Here is a 21419-nt window from a genome sequence, read left to right as displayed (position 1 = left end):
TTCGACGGATTTAATCGCATTAAATATAGCGATAAATGTCCAGTTTATATTAAATATAAAATGTTTGAATAAAATATAAATTTCGGAAGAAACTCATATACTTTCCGAATATCGCTTTGTTTCAATTTTTTCTTCAAGTCATTTTAGACTTAGTGATTTTTAACCATTCATTTAAAATTTCATTAATATTTATATAAAATCACTGTTTAGACTCGACTCTAGGTTATGTAAGTTTTAACCTATACGCCACAAGTTGAGTAAAATAAATGGAAAGAATGGCCCAAAAAATAGCCAAAGACCAATTCCGAAGTGTATTTAAAACAGTGGATAAAGACCTTTTACAATGGTTTCCTGGACATATGGGTAAAGGTCTCAAACAGATGCAGCAGAAACTGCGTTCAGTAGATTGTGTTATTGAGGTGCATGATGCTCGGATCCCTTTGTCTGGACGGAATACAGACTTTAAATATACTATCAGTGGAGTTAAGCCCCATATATTAGTGCTGAATAAGGTTGACCTTATTGAACGGAAAATGCAGGCCCGCATAATAGATAAACTTAAATCGGAGCATGAACATATTCTATTTACTAAGTGTAAAAACCAGAGCTGTGCTGGAGTCAAACAGCTTTTTCCATTAGCACAAGAGTTGATAAGACGTTCCAATCGGTACAACAGACAAAATGAAGACGATTATAATTTGATGTTTATTGGAGTGCCGAATGTAGGTAAATCTTCACTGATAAACGCTTTGAGGGTATTGCATCTACACAAAGGCAAAGCTACGGCTGTTGGCTCAAATCCAGGTGTAACCAGGAGCGTATTACAGCGCATTAAATTGAGTAACTCGCCACTTTTTTACATGCTCGACACTCCCGGCATTTTAACACCAAACATCCAAAATGTTGAAATGGGATTGAAGCTGGCTTTATGTGCAACAATTCAGGACCATCTAGTGGGAGAAACCATCATATGTGATTATCTTCTATTCTGGCTTAACCATCATGGCTATTTCAATTACCAAAATTATTTTCAAATGGACAAACCTTCTGATAATATCTTAGAAGTGCTGGCTCACATAAGCAAATCATACAACAAGTTTCTTAGAATCCGGACACCTTTAAATGAATATATGCTGAAACCGCATTTCGAAGCTGCAGCCAATATTATGCTGAAAGCATTTAGGGATGGTTCTTTAGGGAAGTATATGTTAGATGAAAGTTTATTGTAACTAGTCATTTTGTGATCTTTTAAATAATGTTAAAATTTACCGAATGGCCTGAGCATGTTTAACACGTTCAGGCCCTAATTACAAATAATTTTCTTTGTAATAAAGTTGAAATGGTGCTATTGAGCGAGACCGAAATATTTTGAGCTAATTACGAAGCTTCCGGGAAAATTATTTGATTTTTTTTAAGTCGAAATCGACCCGACAGTATATGCCCATAAATGATAATAATGTTTTATGGAAAACTTTAATTGACTTGTCCCAAACCTTGGAATTAATTGACTCTTATTGAACTTATTTTGTGACTGAAACAGATTGACTCCCAGTATTTTCTGCTAACACATTAATTTCTCTCCTTAACTTGGATCTTTACAGATGCAGTGCAATCAAGATATAAATATTTTATCTAAAATAACACCACAAATATTCCGATAATAGGCCGAGATACCCTGTAAGTGGTTCAACTAAAATCAACTCCTGTGTTTTCCTTTTGAGGACCGTTTACAAAAGACAACATACAATGTGAGCGAAAAAACTTGGTTTTTATTGTTTTTCACTTGTTCATCAACAATACCACAGTTACCAGTTGCTTAATATAACACATTTTCTTAATGTTCAATTGTAAACCCGTCTTGAACATTTATCTCCAGCTACTTTAACCGTAAAGAAACAGTCCTAAACTTAAGTTTTATTCGCGTCATCTATTCATCTTATTAAATTTCCAATCGAACGGATTAGATTTTTTCTATAAATAAATAATTTAACTAGTAGTCGTCCAGAACTAGTTTTTACCACTGTAACTCAACTATACATGCATTATTGTCTCTATTTACTATTAAATTCGTTTCAGCAACAAGAAATGTATGTAATTTTTTACTATCTAATGTTGAGCTAGCTTTTAGCATTGGTCAGTATATTTACTTACATTGAGCTGTGATAATTGCGGGCTGTTACGATTATTCATAAATTTATTAGTTTAAAAAAGTGTTACCTGTTTGATTGTTATTCAAGATTTGCGTAGACGTTTATTGAGAAATATTTCCAATTTCATGTAGATAATTTCAACTCCACTTGTGGCAACAATTATCAGCTGTTTTTATACTTTATTGTATATTTATGTTTAATAATTATCCTTTTTAATTTAAAGATTTTAAAAATCTACGAAAACAACAGGAATTACTTCATTTTCTTTAGCCATTTCATTTCTGTTTATCAAAAAGGCAGACAAAGCAATATTATTTAACACACATGCTTGTGAGAAGAAGGGTTTTCTAATTTTCCACTAAAACAAACAATAATCCCAATTTTCTGTAAAAATCGAACAGATTTGTGTAATTGTGGGTAGCTGCTAACATTTGTTACATCAGATTAATGGAAGTGTTTATTAAACGTAAAAAGGTTCGCTGGTAGAAATTAGAATAGTCCCAATCATGAAGTGATATGTTCAAAGAATTTTTATATTATCCGCTAATAAAATAATGATATTGACTGTTTGAGTTTAAATGGGTACCTATTTTAGGATCGTTTATTATCTACATCAAAGGCGCTTTTCACATAACTGGCCTCAACTTTTCAAATTCTGCGCCCTGAATAGCTGTAATGCTTCCCACTGTTTTTTGTGCATTAATATGTGTGGTCGCTTTTCTTTCATGCAATTTACTGCTTGCTCCGGTGTCCAATTGTATCTCTGAAAGTGTAGAATGTTAGAAAGAAGTTATTAGATATTTATGAAATAGTAATGCTTACCTTCATTAGATAGCAACCCACTAATGTTGCACTCCGCGTGCGTCCAGCTTTACAATGAATGTAAACTGAAGACGTTGATATGCCATTGACCACTTTTTGTGAGTCCACAAATTTATTGATAAAGTTTACTCCTTCGACCAGTTTACTCTGACACGGCGTGGCAAATATATCTACAGTGGCCAATTGAAGAAATTCAACTCCTAACTTTTTCCATGACTAAAATGTTAATGTGGTTAAGCTTTTCGAATGATGGTCCCAGTAATAATTCTTGCCTTGGAATTATTTGTTAGAAACAATTCGTAATCCTCGTTCATTGAAACTACTGCTTTTACGTTTTCCTTTTCGATTATCTAGAACATAAGTCAGAAATCTTGAGTAGCTTCCTCAAGGACTTTGTTGTGTAAGTTGGCAAGTTGATAAAAAAATTAAGTGATGGAAATATTTTATCGTCGAATTTTGTGTGTAGTTATATTCTTTAATTGATATTTACGATACATGTTTTTTTTAATGAAGCCTGTCCATACTAGTACCAAATGTGCTAATCAAATGGAAGTTTTTTCGCTTAAACTACTTCAATTATAGTCTGCTTAAACGTAAGAAAAACAGCATTTGTATAAAAATAACAACCACGTAACTTTAGACCAATTTTAGTCTAAAATCCTAAAATGTTGAAGCTTTTCGCTAAAAAAAAGATACTTTCAAATTATGTAACGCTTTAAAATAAAACCGATTTTAATCTCTCAATGCCAGCGTTCAAGAGACTTTTCTTTTAAATGTTAATTGTCACCCTTCTTCTCATTGAACATTAAAAAATAATGGATGTAGATAAGTATAAACATMCGCAGAAAAAGTTTTTTAAAGAATCTTGAACTTTTTGGTAGCAGATCGGACGTTAGTTTTATGGCTATATTTTTTCAACGTSTGCAAAAATTCAACAGGGAATTGGAAAACTTTTCCTTGGTTTATAATTAAAAATTTCTGTTACGGTTAATGTAAATTTTGCTTTACCTTTTTCGATTGTGATTGAACTGACTTTATCAATTATCGCTTTTTTACATCACAATAAATACATCATGTACAAATATAAATGTTTTTAATATGTATACATATTATAATTCATGTGTCTAKTCAGAAACGAATACGATCTTGCCGTAGATTCTGAAGACTCCATTAATTCGTTTCCAGATTTCAGGTATATTTTAATAAACGCTTTTAAATCCAAGATTAAAATATCGAAAATTACCAGAAAAGTCCAAAGTAAATGTTAATTTTATTATTTCGGATMAGGCGAAAGAAGCAGCAAAAAGYAAGATTCAGTACAGGGGCGGATCCAGCTTTCAAGTCAGCGGGGGGTCATATAGTAGAAATTTAGTMTTTTTTGYCTATKAAATTAGAAAAGTGATCGTTAGTTGACATAAACCCAGCACAAGTGGAAGGGACATGACCCCCAGAAGAAGTTTTGTAATATTTTAAAAAATTATTATCTGTTGAGRTTCAAAATTCTTCTTCAAGCTGCCTTTACGTGGGTGAAAATGTCGTTTGAGGTTCTCGGAATTTGTAGTTTTGTCCATCCTTACCTTAAACATCACTTCAAATCAAGTCCTCTCAGTGAAAATTTTTCCTGAAGGGTCCATAAATTAAGCCAAAAACCATTCACAAACTTTAAGGAAAATCGSCATTTTCAGGATAAATTTCAAGCGGTGTTGCCAAACTGCGCAAACTRTTTTAAGTTAATGAAAACTSTKTCCTTGGATACCTACCATGTAGATTCATTCAATTTGGGTTAAGGCACTAGCTACSATGCTAACACAAACTGAATTWACTGGTTCATTCATTTTGAAATAATACTTCTTATTAATTGTTACATACAAACTGTTAATAAATGGGTGAAATACGTGGCAACACCGCATTGTTCTGAATTCTCYRAAGAAATATAAACAATCCAGCAACTGACTGCGAGGCGAGGCCAGAAGAGATGCTCAAACTTTTGCAAAAAACGGAATTATTATGCATCWTAGCGACAATTTTGCATGTGGAGTTATGAATTGTTGATACCTAAAACACGATTTAGCAGCAARTAGCACCGGACAATATAATTTTCGTGCATAAATAAGTGGTTTTGGAAACTCAAATTTCAAAACTTTGTGGGTGATTTTTGGCTTCATTTATGGACCCTTCAGGAAAAATTTTCACTGAGAGTGCTTAATTTCAAGTGATCTTTAAGGTAAGAATAGAAAAAACTAGAAATTCCGAGAACCTCAAACGACACGATCACCCTTTAGGTGTAATACACATAAACATACCATTGGAGTAAAACCTCAATTGCATCATACAAAATTCCATAATTCTAACCTTAAATCACTCACCCTGTATATGCAAGACTGAACACTGACCTAGTTTTAAAATACTTAACCTAGCTTTGCTTTGACTTTTAACCTACAATTGTGAAAAACGTTTTATTTGCCACAAGAGCATGTTAGAAATAAACCAGCTAAGTAACAGGGATTCGAAAAGTCACCTAATTAAATTCACTTACTTCTGTAGCAATACTCGGGAAGGGCAGAGCCCCTAGAATGACCGTATCATCTATTCTATTGTACCATTGTCGAGGGGTCAATTTTTCCATTAACACATTGTAGACTAAAGTCGGATAGAATGTTACACGGGCGAACATTTTTTTCAACACTGTAATACACATTAACTCGGTCAATTGATGTACATTCAAGTATCTGTATCGATTTCCTCCTGAAATTTAAAATATATTGAGCATGCCAAAAACTGACGTGTATTTTAACGCACTGCTGTAGTTTTGCCCTACATTTTATTCGGTCACAAACAGACTCATGTTCAATTTATCATTTTGGAGAAAGCGAAAACGAATTTTCCCCATCTAGAGTTGATTCACGGTTACGAAGAGAAAGTAAACAAACTCGCTGTGTCAATCGCAAGCTCTTTTTATCTGCATGTAGGAATGTATTCTGCGATTTTAAAGCTGTCTTTAAATGCTTGAACGCTTTAAAAAAAACAAGCAAAATGAGGTAATTTTATAGTGGTTGACCTGAGCCGAAGTCTTCTGAATTATTTTTGTCAAAATTCTTCAAGTCAAAGTGGGATTTTAAGAAATCCGAAAAAATATATAAAATTTACTGGAGTAAAAATGCTGCAAGATTAACTTTGGCGCAATTGTCGTAACTTTTTTGGAATCGCTGTACTCTACGTTATCGTCGAATAACTTATTATCTACGTGTGGAACTGTTTGAAATTGGCATATTTAACTCAGGCTACAAATTCAGTTTCTTTTCCAATAAAGTTCAAAAACATTTTTGTATAGTTTCGTATTCCCAAGTAGGTAATTTGCTACATGCCTCGAAATTACCGAAAAACAGTTAGGGAAAAAGAAACTTTACGAGTTATTTTGCCGAAACATGAGAAAATGCGCCTTTATATTTTACTTAGCAATTTCAATAAAAGGTAGACTGGTCACTCACTCAGATATATTTCTGTTAAATTAAACTTCAATTATTAGACTAATTATATTTTTGCCAAATTGAGTTTGTCGGTCCGTGAACAGTTGGGGCTTCTTCCACTGAAATAATGAGTCCAATGCGTCCTTCAGGAATCATTCGGAACTGCCAGTCCAGCGTGAGTCTATCAATTTATGATCGCAGACATCCAGATAAATTATGCGAAAAACAAAATCCTCAACAATCTAAAGTAGGTATAATCTGCCTATTAAACAAATAACTGATAAGATATCATCATAACATAAAATAGAAAAAAACATTTTGATAGGAAATGCCTGTAGTTATTGCGTGAAAGTAAAGAAAATCGCCGGGTAAAAGTGACAAAGGGTTCCCGAACCCTTTGTCAGACAAAAGTCTGCATTTTTTAGATTCATTAGAAGGCCTGGATAATCTCGCAAGTGACTAGATGAAAGCGTATCCGCCCAAAATAAGTCTTACAATTTTAAAAATGTTTTTCAGCAAAATAACAATTTTCACATTATCACACAAAACAAGAGAAAAAATCCTAAAATCAATAACATGGACAATTCCTGACCTAGAATTTGAAACTATCCCGGCATTTTAAATTTTCATCTGTTGCTTTTATCTACTGAATCTATTTAGCTAAACTTTATAAACAATAGGGGGGAATAACAAATTAACTTAACAAACGATAATATACTAATATTCTAATACAAAAGCACTGGTTGGATTGCATAATACAATGGAGATTTAGTTACGTGTTGTTATTATTCAACAGGTTTGGTTCAGCCCTTTCTTACAAAAATAATTTTGAAAAATAAGAAGTGGTCGAAAGGGAACTGACTAGGAAATAACGGATTTTTCACTATGATATCGTCTACCGGAGCAACTAGGGGAAACGGGTAAACCATAGTTTTTTCGACGACTAAACGATATCTACAGTCCGTTCCGATATTCCTGGGAATTTAGATACTTTCTGGACACACACTTCAATTCCTTAACCGTAACAAATTAAAATTGTATCAGTGATATAAACGCTTCGTTTTACCAAAAAGTCTTGATAGATATGCGTATTTTCTGTGACACCTTATGGCGGTGAAATCGTCCAACTTTTAGCAAGAAAGCCCACATAAAATGCATTTTACAATTTAAGCCATTTTATTTCACATAGTTATTAATTGATTCATTTTGATATAAAAAATACGGAGACACTGGTAGCTTATGTGGATTTTAAATAACTGTAAACTCATTTAGCTTATATATAAATCCGATCAAAGTAAAGAATATATCTGTTTAGCACAATTGGCTCGCTTATTCTGGGCCTCGTTAGTTACATGAAAGTGCAGCTTCAACAGAGGTAAAAATTCTCCACTTTCTTTGATTTTCTCAACCACTTCAGGTCGGAGAGAATCCGAATTTTGCATAAGTGTGCCAATGGCTACATATATGCGAAATTGCGCCTCCGAATCATCTAAAGTGGTTATCATGTCCGGTAAAACTTCAGCCAACACCTTGTACCCCGCATGTTCTTTGTTCTTCAAAATCATTAATGTTAAGTTCATTAATACGGTTGCCAAGGCCAGCTGACCGTTCGCGTTGATGTGACGAACGGTAGAAACATTGCCAATTATATCATATCTGAAAATTAACCATTGTCTCACCATACATTAGCATACAAGGATCAATACTTACATATTTTCTGACACTAAATTTTCCCCAGATTTATGGCTGCACAAATTGCAAATCGTCCTCAGAGCTACAATCCTATTATTAACCACAGCATGTTCACTATTAATAAATCCCTGAAGTTTCTTTATAATCACGCCCTCGTACAGCTTTGAAATTATTGTATTGCTGTGTTCATTTCTCACAGCCATTCTAACAATATCCAGCACTGGAAATAAGTTATTCTCTGGCCATTCGAACATTTTAAACAGCAACTCATAAATTGTTGCATTCTCAGAAGGCTCCACACACAACTGAACTAAGTTTTCCAGGTCGTTGCCAAAAAGCCTATACTCGGTCAAAGAGCTATTAAACTCCTTAAGTTTCTTTAAAATAACTCCAGGAACTCCAGAATCAAATGTTTTGTATGGTATTATACGAAAATCATAAATAGTTGAATTCGGATCTCCTGTCGTACGAGTAGGATCGACAGGGGGAGGATTTGTGCATCCAGCGGTCGCTGCTACTGAACTAAAAACATATATATCAGCTTTAAGTACACATAATATATGCAGTATTATGCGTCTATTATTTTTATACCTCGTTGTCGGGTTTGGTGCCCTAGTGGAATAGCTGGACCCGCCGGTAAAAGGATCCACATTTACTCCCAGTTGTCCAGTATTGTTTTGATAACTTGGAGTATATCTGTTGCCTCCAGTGAAAGGATCTTGATAGGCACTGCTGCTAGGCGGTACATACTGTTGACTGCTATTTTTCAATATGAAATCCACAACCTGGATGAAAGAAAATTTAATAAAAATCAACCGCACGCCATTATACGCTAAACTAATGAAATATTAGTGAATTTTGAAGGTTTCTAGTAGAGATGATTAGACATTATATTATGAAAAGAATATATAAAACAGCGAGAAACAAACAATCGAAAAATTTCTGAGTCTGAGTGGTAAGATATATATAAAGATGCATGTAAAAAAATAGTGGAGGGATAAAAATAGACAGAGACGAGGGGCAGCTTGAGCATTGGTGAACAGTTTCAAATACTTAGGGCCGATTTATAAAGTAGACTAACGCAAACTCAAGGATTTAGACGAATTTAAATAGAAAATATAGGTATCAGATCATTTGGAAACACACCAGATATTTCTAGATAACAAATAACAGTATCCAATATTATTAAATTTGGTCCTAAATGAATTAAAAGAAAATTATAATTTTTGTTAGACGATTGCTAAACAATAACGCCTGATTAATCATACCTGCTCCAAGTAGGTAGCTGGCAGAAAGTTCTTAGTTAAGAAATTGTTGGCTACTTGATAAACATCATCTCCCCTATTGTAGGGCAACTTCAAAGGCGGTTTTCCTTCTTCAACATCTACACTGAATACAAAATCGTACGATTTTCCTTCAAATACTGTTTTACCACTCGAATCCTTATCGGTGCTTCCCAAAACTTCACCAACCTTATCCCAGAAGCAGGTTTCTCCATCAACAAACCAAGTATAGGCTATTACCTACAAAGTGGGGTCAGTTTGAATAATAATGTTTTTCTATATCAAAAAAGATGCACTTGGAATATACATTCATGCTGATATACTATATGGTGATTCATACCTTGCCTTCATCCCTAATCATCAACATTTGCCCAGCTTTCTTTCCAGGAGTGTACAAAGCCTCTTTTCCTGGCAAGTCCGACACTTTCACTCCTCCAAATTCCTGCTTGCTCTGTCGTTCCAAAGCCAGACCTTCTTCTCTATACTTTGTGAGTGCAGCTTCATCTGCGTATCTGGATTTATCTTGTGTAAATACTCTAACCAGACCATCACTACTTCCTGTTACAATGTCTCCATTATTTAAACATGCTACACTCCAGACCGATTGGGCTGGTAACATGATTGTTTGGGTGTTTTCACCATTTTCCCAATATCTCACTGTTCTATCTTCATCTGAAGTTACAAAACTTTGTGAATCTTTACATACAGCTATATCGTAAATATAGCTTGTGTGGCCATAATATGTGTCAATGAGATCGCCTCCGTAAGACCAGACTTTAATAGATGCATCATTTGAAATGCTTAAAAATGCATTTAAAGCTGGAGCTTCAATTACTGCGCGAACACAATCCGTATGGCCACTCAATGACTGTAATTTCTGACCATCGCTAGACCATACAATAAGTGTTTTATCTGCGCTAGCAGATACAATCCGATTATCTTTAAGCTGTGTTACGCCCCAGATTGCTTCGGTATGTCCAGTGAATGTGACGATACATTTAGGAGTCTCAGATATTTTTATATATTTGGCATTAGTGTCCCAGGATCCTGTTAAGAAAGCGTTTGCTTCATTCGCCTTACCAAGGGCACAAACTGTATTAGAATGTTCCTTAATGGTGAACGTAGAAAAAGGCTCTGATGGTTTGTAGACTAGAATAACACTATCATTCCCTCCAGTCACAACTAAACCATCTGGAAACTCTTCAGTTGGGTCAAGGTATAAAACGCAAGCTACAAAATTTTGCTGATCTTTATAAGTCATTACTTCCTCAAAGTTGCTTTGATGGGGATTGTACTTCCAGAACTTGGCTGTTTTATCTCTTGAGCCACTAATAATGTCATTACTTGGCGTTACCGCTATGCACCGCACGTCCAGCGAATGGCCATAAAGCGTTCGACTTAACGTGAATTCTTTTCCCGACATTTTCGGAAATTAGTATTTTGGTAAATCACCGGACTACTATTTTTGAGGTTTATTATCGCAAGTGACATTTATGAACCATCTGAAAGATGATATGCATGTTAGGAAGTATTTGAAGGAGGGGTACCTAATTGTCTACAATGTGGCATCATTGAGATGAAGTCAAACATTTTATAGATATCCGACTTAACAAATACAAGCGCTGAAATACTGGCCAAATATCTTCAAATAGTTTCAACTATAGAAATGAAGAAAAAACAAGAAGATGTTTTGTTAACGTTTTTATTTTCGGAAATATTTACAAACAGTAATTTCGTAACTAATTTTATCCGCAATGTCAAGCAGAACTTGAACAATTTGATATCCTAAATTTTTACAAGAGGTGTTTCGCTAAATTTTGTGCCTGCTTCACACCTTTTTATGAGAAATCGCATTACAATCGTTTCAAATTCAAAGTTGTAGTGGGATAGAAGGAAATTTATCACACTATATTGCTAAGTTATCCAGATCCAGATCCAGAAATTGTGCTACAATTATGAACCTAAATAATTATTTATTAGTTAATATTGTATGAAAATCTGTAAATAAATACGCAAAAGTTATAAAATTTTTACTTAGAAATTTTTTAAATTTTTTCATTTAGTTATTAACGGGTTAAAGGATCATTAAAAAAATACGTTTTGGTATACGTTATAACTCACGGTCTTGCCTCAGGAAATGGCTAAAAGTGTATCAGACCGTAAAATGAAGTAAAAAATATCGTTAACAACATATCCTTTCAAAAAATTATAATTAAATGTTGAATTAGTCCTAGTTTTCACGTTAATACGAGCAGTCAAAGAAAGCCAGAATTTTTTGTCGTTACGTCAAAGCGGTCTATTGTCTAATGGCGATGAGACAGACTGTGCGCGAATTGCTGCGTCACAAAGTTTCAAAAAATCACCGGATTTTGCCACTTTCCTTGCGAATAATTGCGGTTTTCCAATAAACGACGTTTCCATAACCAATTTGAGGAATTTATTCTGCAAGTGGTACGATATCAGCAAAAATAGTGCGATTCTTTTAAAGGGTGGTATTTGACGTTTGCTGTCAGCTCGTGTGCTAGTTGTTAATCAACGCATAGTTGTCTTTGTTTGTTAATCAACGCCTTTAAAAGAACCACCTTTAAATCAACTATGCGTTGATAAGCAAGACTATTTAGGATTTTTAGCGTTTTTGCCACTAAATCAATCGACCAGTTGCGAATTGAAAGAAGCAAATCTAACGGAGAGCTTCACTTTTGATTATGCCTACGGTTTTCCTAAGATTTTGTTTAAAACTTTAGATTGTAATCGTTTTGTATCATGCAGACCGTATTGTGTCCACGCAGTTAATTATAATATACAATCCGATAACAAACAATTATACAATTCAACTGGATAACACCCGGAAATTTTTCATGCCTTGCTTTTTCATTCATTTTTGGTTGCGAATGACCTCAGAAAAACCTTCTGAAACTTTGTACAGTACCCTACGCAACACCATGTACAGGGTGTCCCATAAGCACTGGTAAAAAATTTAATGAAAGATTTGTGTGCCAGAAATAATACGATTTAACTCCCCTCAGAAGAAAACTCAGTGGAAACAAAAATACAGGGGGTCAAAGTTATTTTTTTGCAGCTTGCATAATTGAAAATAGTGCAAAAGTAAAAATGTAAAAAAAGTGGGTTATTGAAATGTTAGAGGTCGAGGAATCGGTTCTAAAGTAACCATATACATATGTAGGAGCTTTGGAAGATGGGGGTATAAAATGTCTACAATCTTATCAATTCACTTGATTTTTAATCACTGACTATAAAAAACTGTACATTAAAAAGTGCGACAAATGAACTAATCATAGATGAATATTTACAAAATTACAGATAATTCCCAAATGAAGTAAAATTAAAAAATGATTGGATGAAACCACATTTGCTTAAATAGTACATTAGAAAAATCACTCGGTGGTGTATTTCGTTTTTAATAAATCAATTTAGCTCGTGTCAAAGTTCAGATTAATGGCTTTTCGTCTAAAGCAAATAGTTTGTATTTGTATTACAAACGCATAGATCAACTTCTTACAAAAAATGTTCAATTTAAGAGCCCTTAAAGTTAAGCGCTAGACTAAATACAAAAATAAATACTTTTATTAAAACTAAAAATATTTATAAAGTTGTTCTACTTACATTAGACGGTGCAAAAAAGGTTAGTAATTATATCTACAAAATGTTCAAGAACATGGTGATTCTTGGGTTACGGTTATGTAAAAAGCAATTGAACATCAAGGGGTTTTAGATGTTTTAATAGAAAGGCCCAAATGACGCTATAGGACTAAATCACGGTGTATAACGTTGACAGCCTGTTTACCTTCCTTAAGGCAATATGTTTGAAACTTCAAAGAACAAAACTACTATAGTTACTTAACATTTTGAACATATTGCAATGCCATTACATCTGAAATAATCGAACAAGTCAGACTTGCTCGAAGGCAGTTATTCCTTCTTCCTTCTGACGTTACAACCTAAGGTTAAAGTGTTCTATAGCATGCCATATCTACTAAAACTACTTCACATAAACAACATATTATCTATAATAATAGTTAAAAAGCTTCAGTTTCATAAACAACTACTTATTGTGTACTATACACCGAAATTTCCTGAGCAAGGTTAACATTGTTGACAACAACACTATTTTTTACACAACTAAGACAGTGTTTTTAAAACAGAAAGTCGGCTTATTCGAGCCTGTTGGCTTCATTTTTGATCAATTGATAATGAGCATTTTTCGTTCTCATGCAATTAATAATATTTACTAATTTTTTTTGTATGCAGGCTGAAATAATTAAGAACATTTAAAGGCTGTTACATCTAGAAGCGCAGTAGCGTTGTGTGATCATGTTGCCAATTAGTAATCTTGTAGTGACTAATTTACAGGGTGTTACAGAAATATTCAGGATTGGAACATGCAATTATTGAAGGATTTTGTATTCGAAATAACTGTTAGAGCAAGACAATACATAGGTGAAGACAGTTTTATCCTATTCTACTGATCATAATTATCTTTATTATGGTGTTATTCAAATAACTATTAGTCGTGAACTCGTAATAATATTACAAGTTATTACAACTTCCACAGGTGTTGGACGAACACAACTTAAAAAAAAAAGAGAAACACCTTTTTTATAGCAACTGAAGTAATGGTTAAAATATGGAATTTCCCACATTTAGCAAATATTATAAAGTAGTAATCTGCCGCAATACGACAGCGGTAAAAAAGTCCACAATAAATACGAAATTTAAAGCAACTTAAAGATCCTTAAAAATGCATCGTTAACCATATTTCTAAGGCTTCCTTATTTCATTAGAAACAATGAAAATGAAAAAAAACTTGCAGTAGTGCGCACACATATATAAAATCTATGTGCCTCTTATTAGAGGAGAGACGCTTGTAAATTTTTTCGAATACGTGATATCTATCCTTTAAATGTTCATAACTTATATTTAAATATGCCCTTTGTGTTACCTAAACACTGTGTCCAAGACAAGGAGCGAAATGATCGTATCGTACATTCCGAAAATTTTGTTAAATATTAGTTAGTATTTTAGACGTTTTTTCTTAATAATTTTTGCAACAGTATTTCCCGAAATAATTGTGAAACATATCCTGAACTCAAATTGATTCGATTTACTGACCGAACATTTCCGGACCTAAAATAAGAACGAAAATGCTATTAACTTTTAAAAAGAATTGGAGATTTTGTATTGAAGGAAAATTAACTCTAGAATATGCATAAAATACTTTAAAATATTACTACTAACTCTCCTTAACTTAAACACATTGCCTGTCACAGCTTTAAATCAAGTCTATGATTGTTATTAAGATATTTTAAATACCGAAGCTAATTGAAAAATTATTGGTCAAAAATGAAGCCACATCCAGATTTAAGACTGTAATCGGTGCTCTCTTTGCAATTTTTCTTTAATTTTTCCTAAATATAAATAACTTATAGACGTTGCTACCTCACAGCGACACACTAAATCGTTATATCTAATCAGTCTTCTTCTTTAAGCGACAGAAATTTTGCTAAAATTATTTCTTAAACGTAATTTTTGATATCTGGGATTTAATGTAAAGTTAATGATTGTAAAACGTGGAGACGATAAACGTATCGTTTTAAGCAGGGTTTGGTCAGTTAACTTGTGTTTTCTATTTTACCTGTTTTATCTGTTTAACCATTATTCATTTTTTACTGTAAACGCGGCCAGTGGTTGTATCCATTATACATTACCCGCTACCGTTGATGCACGGAGCTTTGAAATTGGCAAACAGGCTAAGTAAATGTGATAATTGCAATAAAAAAATGAATCCTAACAATCAGCTACTTTTGAAGCCCTTAATTAATGTCATGGTAATGCATAATGCAATATTTTGTACTTAATGAACTCTATGTAACCATTATTTATTCATTTCCACCAGAAAGACGAAGGTTATCTAATTTCTTTTTTTTTACCTTTATTAATCGACTAGTCCTACATCTAAAAATTATGATCCTCAAATGGAAGTAAATACATATAATAACATTATTCACTAATGTTTTCACGCAAAACCAATTACAGTCTTGAAAACTGTATTGAACTTTAACAACGACGACTAAACAGGTATGTTTGTAAAAACGCTTTAAGTAGTATACAATACTAACTTCAGGAATGGTTATTATTTAAGCAATTGCATTATTCCTAATTATTATAAATGTATTGCAGACCCAGGCGTTTTAGAATAGTATTTGTTGATCATTTTTATACTCGTCTTAGAGCTTATAATTCGCATCTAAATGTAAGCATATATTCGTAGGAATATATACAGAGCACATAGGAATCTAAATGCCACCTTTAGAAAATTAACTTACAATCATAATTCATAAATCGCACTAGAAGCTAAAGTTGCATGATGTCTTCCTTCAATTGGAGAATTAAGATAGTATATACAAAAAATATTTAAAAAAAATAAAAAAAATAAACTAAAAAAAATAGCACTATAGTTCGTACAAAGAAGCATGTACTAGGTACAATAGTCTTTTCTCAAAAGCAAATGGGAATTTTTACAAAAATACCTGCTCGGTTAGCTGCTAAATTATTAGACTTAATCGATTGTTTAATGCTACAATGTTAATTTTGAAACATGGAAACATGAAACACTTTTACAAGTAAAACACCTAAACGACACATCATTTCATGTTCGTTAATTTGAACTAATAAAGGTACGGCATTCTGTTAACGGTGACGGCTCGATTTAATTTAGATCACTGCAAAAAAATAAAGCAAAATGATAATTTTTTCCAAAACAGAGCCCCCTACAGCAACCAATAAATATAAATGAAACTGGTGAGTTTTTTTGACATGTAATCCGATGCTGTAATGTAATGCCAAAACGCCCGCGTTTGGCGAAAAAAAGTGCTGTTTTATCAGGACAATGCACGGGTGCACACATGTGTAGTCGCCATGGCAAAAATCCATGAATTGAAACTGCTACACCACCCAGCATATTCTCCAGATTTGACCCCTTGAGACTATTGTACTTGAGACAGATATTCCTGTTTTCAAACCTGAAGAAATATCTGGGCGGTAAGAGATTTGGGTCCAATGAAGCGGTCATCATTGAAACAAACGAATATTTTGAAGACTTCCAGAAATGATATTATTTGGAAGGGATAAAAAAAAATTGGAAAGATGGACTAAGTGTATCGAGCTAAAGGAAGATTTTTGGCCGAAAACAAGTTTTCATTCAAAAAGTGACTGACTTCACCGACAGAATACGAGAATCAAACGACTCTCGTAACATTTGAATTTGCCGTTCTAAACAACTCTGTATTTGTATAAAATTTGTATGGTCATTGAAAAACCGGTTAGGACTCTGTTTTAGGTTTTTAGGAATTTTACATAAAACGCAATATTTCAGCCTAAATTCAATGCCAGTGAATTTTTTTACCTCAGTTGCCGACCCCCCTGTGTAGACAATATTTTTGATGGTTTGAACAAGTTCCGACCTTTAATAGTACACACACTTTACCACGGTCAATTATATTTGGAGGCCATAAAACAATGAATTTATGAACTTACCTTTTGTAATGAAGTTTATGAGTGTGAATGTGGCTCAACCGGTAATAAATAGGAACTGCTTTGTGCCACTATGCTGTCGCCACATGCCGCATACCCATTGTGAAACATCATCTCCGGAATTTGGGCAAGCGAGTCTGTTAAGGCGTGTTCATCTAACAACATTGATTCAAATGAGATTTGAAGCTCTCCTTTTTGCCGCACTAATAGTCAATTGCCGATTTATTAAAGCACTGAATTACCTAAGAAAGAGTCGAGAAGTCCGTGCGATTGACTCAGCTTTTCCAAAGACTTCACGTCATTATCCACTGCGGCCAACGCCTTTTCCAGTTCTTCCGCCTCCTCTCTCGAAGGTTCATATTCCCCGTTTCGATTTACTATAAATACTCGCTGTTAATAACACTGCTTTCCCCCCCATTTAAAGACCGTGCAACGCTAGCTAATGACGATAAAAACTAACTACAAGGGATACTCGAATTTGTAACTACCTGCAAAGAAATCACTGAACTCATCCACCTGAATGGTGCTTAATACGTTGGTGATGTCGGTTTCTTCGAGCAAATGCGCTTGACTTACCAGCGCTTGCTCTAGGCCGTTTTCATTAAGGGCTAACACTTGGTCTACCATGTGAAGGTCTTCGAGTTCTGGTGAAGGTGTTGTCTCGATTTGTGTAACTAATTCTGATTGAATTGCGTTAGTGTTACCGAAAGTGAACCCATTACTGAAATTAAACTCTTACCATTTGAATTTGTATTAATCTCACTCATTATTGAACTCGAATTAGTGAGGGTTTCAGTTTGCTTGGGCGGCGGTGGTTTTCTTTTCTTCTTGTTGCGCTTTTGTGGTCTGATCATTGCCGAGGGTTTTACCTTTTTCCTGATCTTCTTTGGCTTGGCCTCCTGGTATAGTCTATAGTTATCCTGCGCAAACCAAGACATATTTCAAAATAGATTTGCAACTTCAGGGTGCACTTTGTTGTATTGTGATGAAGAACCAAAAGGAATGGGATTCAATTGCGAATCAACAAGGCAACATGCTCAGGGCTTAACTCATTCAGGCTTCAATTACCTGAATAATTCAATTCTGTCAAACTACTTCAGAAATCAAGCTGAATTCGACTAAAGTGAACACAACAAACCAATCTTCTTTGAGTCAAATTACCAAAAGTTATTTAATGGTTAATAAGATGAATCATCTATATATTCCTAGTATAGTCTATATTTTTCCTGAGAGCAAACCAAAACATATTTTGAATTAGATTTGCACCCTTAGGGTGAATTTTGTTATATTGTGATGAAGAACCAAAAAGAATGGGATTCAATTGCGAGTCAACAAGGCACCATGCTCAAGGCTTAACTTATAAGCTTCAATTAACTGAAAATTCAATTTTGAAAAACTACATAAGTAAGCAAGCTGAATTCGGCAATAATGAACATAACAAACCAAACCGTTATTTCACCAAAACTACCAACTGTTAGTTAAGTGGTTAATTAAAATTGGATGATCTAATTATCAAACTTTGATAAATGAGATGTTACAGTTTGAAGATGATTTAAAAGTAGGAAAAACTGGTCTTACTCGTTTTCGTGCGTGTTCAGCACATAAAGGGAGCTCGTGAGATATGTCAAACACCGGAAGGGAGCACTGAGTGTTATCGGCAAATTTAGCGGTGCAATAATCGAAGAGCACCTGCCTACTGTCGTACATGATGTGCACTGCACAGTACTTTGAAAATATCATTGATGGCTTTCCACATTCATTAACCTGCGAATATAAGTAGAAAAACGCATTTGTAGTCCAGTGTAGTTTCCAAAAAATCGTTTTGCTAGACTTTCAAAGTAAAACCACTTTGAATAAAACCTGATCTTACTTCGCACAGTTTTGGGGGAGGCACATTAACGTTGCCGTCTTTTCGCTTATTTAGTTTGGTCACAACTTTGTCCCGCCGCCTCTCAATCCAACTAGGCATTTTGTTCGGTTTACCAACGTTACTGCGTAGCATTTGCTGTAGCTTGCGTAGGAACTCGTGCCGTGTTATTTCAATTCGCTCCTCGCGAGATCTGTCTTCTAATTTCATTTTCTAAAATACCAGTATCATATAAAAAAACTTACAGAAACTATTAGAAATAATATATCTATTGCAAAACAATTATTTTAAAATAAATATGTTCATTGGTTGCTTATGATAACAAGCTCCTCCAGAGACTTATTCTATGGCCAAAACAAAAATTTCTGCAAAAAATAGCAGCCCATTTATTTTGTTACCTCTTCACGTTCCATTTTCTCTTACAAATCTTAACATTGTCAGTCATCTTCAAACAAACACCTAAAATGTTCCTATCCTTTGAATAATTGTTTTATATATGTATAACTAAAACCACTTTTAGGTTCTTTTAGCTGGAGGACGTTATACCAACACGCGTATAAAAAAACTAGGTTTAACTTCGATTTTTGAACATAGAGATTTTATCATCAGAATCCTTAATAACAAATCTGGTTTAACCAAGTCACAATGCTTTTATCTTGCCAGTCAAAAGGAAAACATCGGCTGATTCATAGAATGTGCCAAAGTAGATAACATTTATCTCCATTAATACCTTAGCTAATCATTAAGGTAATCACCAAAATCCACAAGAAAAAAGCTGTCCATAAGTAGTTTCAATAGTGAGTAACATAGTTTACCTCTAAACTAGGACTGAACCAATGCTGTTGGTAGTAATTGTATTCATCAGTCTCACTTTCTATCCGCTGCAATGTTTCATGATGTGTGGATTTGATTTCTTTTTTCACTTTTTGCTCCAAAACTAATGGTGGTTTGGGGGTACTTGAATCATTTAAACCTTGCAGGAAAATCACCATGAGTTTACAAACTAAATACGAGACAAATACAATGCACACCTATAATACTGTGGTTTGCTACTTTATCTTCAAAGACTTTTCCAAATGGGGGCTTTGTCACCTCGTTCGCTGTACTATTGCCATTGAAAGGCTTTGAATTGTGAAAGGTAATAGGCACAGTCCTCTGCCGCTCAATGCCTTTCTTGCTATTACTATATACATCTTTTCTATCTATTTTATTTACTAACTTATAAGTAGTATTGTTGTAATGTTTTGTTGTATTGTTGATAACTTTGCTGCCTACTGATGTTTCTTGAGGTGAGGAATATAAACCATTACACCTATAAATTGATTTGGTTCCAATGAATGTTATGATGTTCGGTAGACTGCTCTGAGGTGAAATTAGCATACCTTTGATTTCCTTTAATCGCTGAACTAAACATCTTACGTTACCTCAGCAGGATAAACTGATTTGGTACATGATAGATTAACTAATGTAAACAATGAGGTTGGAGTAAGTGTATATCACTTCCCAGCCACTATGTTGGTAATTTGTTGATTGATCTGCAATGATACCGAATTACTCCCGTTTTAAAACACTATGTTTAATTGAATTTACCATAATACGATAATAAGCTTATTTTAATAACACTTTATGTGACAGGTCATGTAAGGTTATGACCGATGAATACAGCAACTTGGAATGGGTAGAACGCACAGCACTTTCAAGGTACTAACTGCAATTACAACTTTGTACTTGAAACTCGGTTTCAAAAAATGAATTTCAGGTGTTATTTTCAAGTTTTTAGAAACTTCCTCAATGTTTATGTTTGACAGTGGCATTGACAAGTGACGGTACCCTTGTCTAATATTATACGCTGTAGCAAACTCACCACGTGTATGTTTTTACAGCAACCTTGGCAACATTGCACTTCTCTTGAGCATATTTTTTTAATGGTAAATTGTTCTAATTTTATGTTAAAGAATATTTATGATGCTTTGAAAGCTACATGTTAAAATCGTTAATTATAGATACCGAAACGTAGTAGTAAAGTATAATTGGACATTTAAACTAAATTGCATATTTTATGTGAGCCGCAACGAGACGAAGTGAATAAGGACTAGGTATTGAAACTGTACTTGCTAAAAAGTCTTAGTACAAAACAAAAATATTAGTTATTTCCAAACTGTATTTGTAAATACATTTTACTTATTATAAAATACACAAAAATACATAATAAATATACGATTTTATTATATAGTAATTAGTCCTGAAAATTATCAGTTTGAAGAAATAACAATAATATTAACTTTTTTATTTTCCGTTTCTGCTGTTCGTGTCATGAAAATTTCTTCCATATAAAATTTCAATTGTCTAAAAAATTCTGAAACAATGCTACTAATAAAAACTCAGATAGTTACGCTTGATTATGTGTAAAAAAAATTTCTCTCCGGCCGGGAATTGAACCTTTTTTTTTTCTTTTTTTAAAGATTTTTATTAATTTGCTTAGGTACACAGATTTTCATACAGGTTTAGGCGCAAACAAAACATAAAATAAAAGCCTATTAACTACAATTAAGGCAAACGCCTGGTTCCGTAGAACAACTCACGTTTT

General features: G+C 33.8%; 4 protein-coding genes across 6 annotated transcripts; 1 reads left to right on the top strand and 3 right to left on the bottom strand.

Moving 5' to 3' along the window:
- Positions 1–36: 36 nt before the first annotated feature.
- On the top strand, positions 37–2715 carry LOC109540614 (mitochondrial GTPase 1). Its single transcript, XM_019909046.2, has one exon. It carries the CDS (start codon positions 267–269, stop codon positions 1227–1229), a length of 963 nt encoding a protein of 320 aa, XP_019764605.1. The 5' UTR covers positions 37–266; the 3' UTR covers positions 1230–2715.
- LOC109540616 (phosphatidylglycerophosphatase and protein-tyrosine phosphatase 1) lies at positions 2649–7150 on the bottom strand. 3 transcript variants are annotated; one of them, XM_019909048.2, is made up of 5 exons: positions 6461–7150; positions 5509–5717; positions 3245–3322; positions 2973–3188; positions 2649–2913 (listed from the first exon to the last, which is right to left on the bottom strand). In XM_019909048.2, exons 2-5 carry the CDS (start codon positions 5668–5670, stop codon positions 2791–2793), a joined length of 579 nt encoding a protein of 192 aa, XP_019764607.2. In that variant the 5' UTR covers positions 5671–5717; positions 6461–7150; the 3' UTR covers positions 2649–2790. The 3 variants fall into 3 exon arrangements, with proteins under 3 accessions (XP_019764607.2, XP_019764608.2, XP_019764606.2); XM_019909049.2 differs by lacking the exon at positions 6461–7150 and adding an exon at positions 5791–5944; XM_019909047.2 differs by lacking the exon at positions 6461–7150 and adding an exon at positions 5772–5943.
- A 446-nt stretch (positions 7151–7596) lies between these two features.
- On the bottom strand, positions 7597–10905 carry LOC109540613 (phospholipase A-2-activating protein). The gene is made up of 5 exons (XM_019909045.2): positions 9755–10905; positions 9400–9654; positions 8723–8916; positions 8150–8653; positions 7597–8095 (listed from the first exon to the last, which is right to left on the bottom strand). Exons 1-5 carry the CDS (start codon positions 10835–10837, stop codon positions 7729–7731), a joined length of 2403 nt encoding a protein of 800 aa, XP_019764604.2. The 5' UTR covers positions 10838–10905; the 3' UTR covers positions 7597–7728.
- Positions 10906–12635: 1730 nt separating this feature from the next.
- Positions 12636–20681, bottom strand: LOC109540656 (INO80 complex subunit D). The gene is made up of 11 exons (XM_019909096.2): positions 20423–20681; positions 20215–20367; positions 19864–20144; positions 19648–19805; positions 18836–19045; positions 18544–18729; positions 17705–17885; positions 17454–17645; positions 17208–17342; positions 16969–17120; positions 12636–16154 (listed from the first exon to the last, which is right to left on the bottom strand). Exons 2-10 carry the CDS (start codon positions 20244–20246, stop codon positions 16984–16986), a joined length of 1512 nt encoding a protein of 503 aa, XP_019764655.1. The 5' UTR covers positions 20247–20367; positions 20423–20681; the 3' UTR covers positions 12636–16154; positions 16969–16983.
- Between the last annotated feature and the right edge of the window lie 738 nt (positions 20682–21419).

Source organism: Dendroctonus ponderosae, unplaced genomic scaffold, assembly GCF_020466585.1.
Source record: "Dendroctonus ponderosae isolate FM_Combo_2020 unplaced genomic scaffold, Dpon_F_20191213v2 Dpon_F_20191213_6, whole genome shotgun sequence".
NCBI classification, from domain to species: Eukaryota; Metazoa; Arthropoda; class Insecta; order Coleoptera; family Curculionidae; genus Dendroctonus; species Dendroctonus ponderosae.
The sequence above is the reverse complement of the archived record's forward strand: the minus strand, read 5'-3'. Positions and strand labels throughout refer to the sequence as shown.

Excerpts from the sequence above, each read along its gene's own strand:
- LOC109540614 (XM_019909046.2), top strand. The coding sequence starts at position 267 with ATGGAAAGAATGGCCCAAAAAATAGCCAAAGACCAATTCCGAAGTGTA.
- LOC109540616 (XM_019909048.2), bottom strand. The coding sequence starts at position 5,670 with ATGTGTATTACAGTGTTGAAAAAAATGTTCGCCCGTGTAACATTCTAT. Across the intron at positions 3,323-5,508 it reads TCCCGAGTATTGCTACAGAA|ATAATCGAAAAGGAAAACGT; the intron begins GTAAGTGAATTT and ends CTTATGTTCTAG. Across the intron at positions 3,189-3,244 it reads TTCTAACAAATAATTCCAAG|TCATGGAAAAAGTTAGGAGT; the intron begins GCAAGAATTATT and ends TTAACATTTTAG.
- LOC109540613 (XM_019909045.2), bottom strand. The coding sequence starts at position 10,837 with ATGTCGGGAAAAGAATTCACGTTAAGTCGAACGCTTTATGGCCATTCG. Across the intron at positions 8,917-9,399 it reads CAGCTACCTACTTGGAGCAG|GTTGTGGATTTCATATTGAA; the intron begins GTATGATTAATC and ends TCTTTCATCCAG. Across the intron at positions 8,096-8,149 it reads AATTTAGTGTCAGAAAATAT|ATATGATATAATTGGCAATG; the intron begins GTAAGTATTGAT and ends GTTAATTTTCAG.
- LOC109540656 (XM_019909096.2), bottom strand. The coding sequence starts at position 20,246 with ATGTTTAGTTCAGCGATTAAAGGAAATCAAAG. Across the intron at positions 19,046-19,647 it reads GGTTCAGTCCTAGTTTAGAG|AAAATGAAATTAGAAGACAG; the intron begins GTAAACTATGTT and ends CTGGTATTTTAG. Across the intron at positions 18,730-18,835 it reads CTCCCCCAAAACTGTGCGAA|GTTAATGAATGTGGAAAGCC; the intron begins GTAAGATCAGGT and ends TTATATTCGCAG.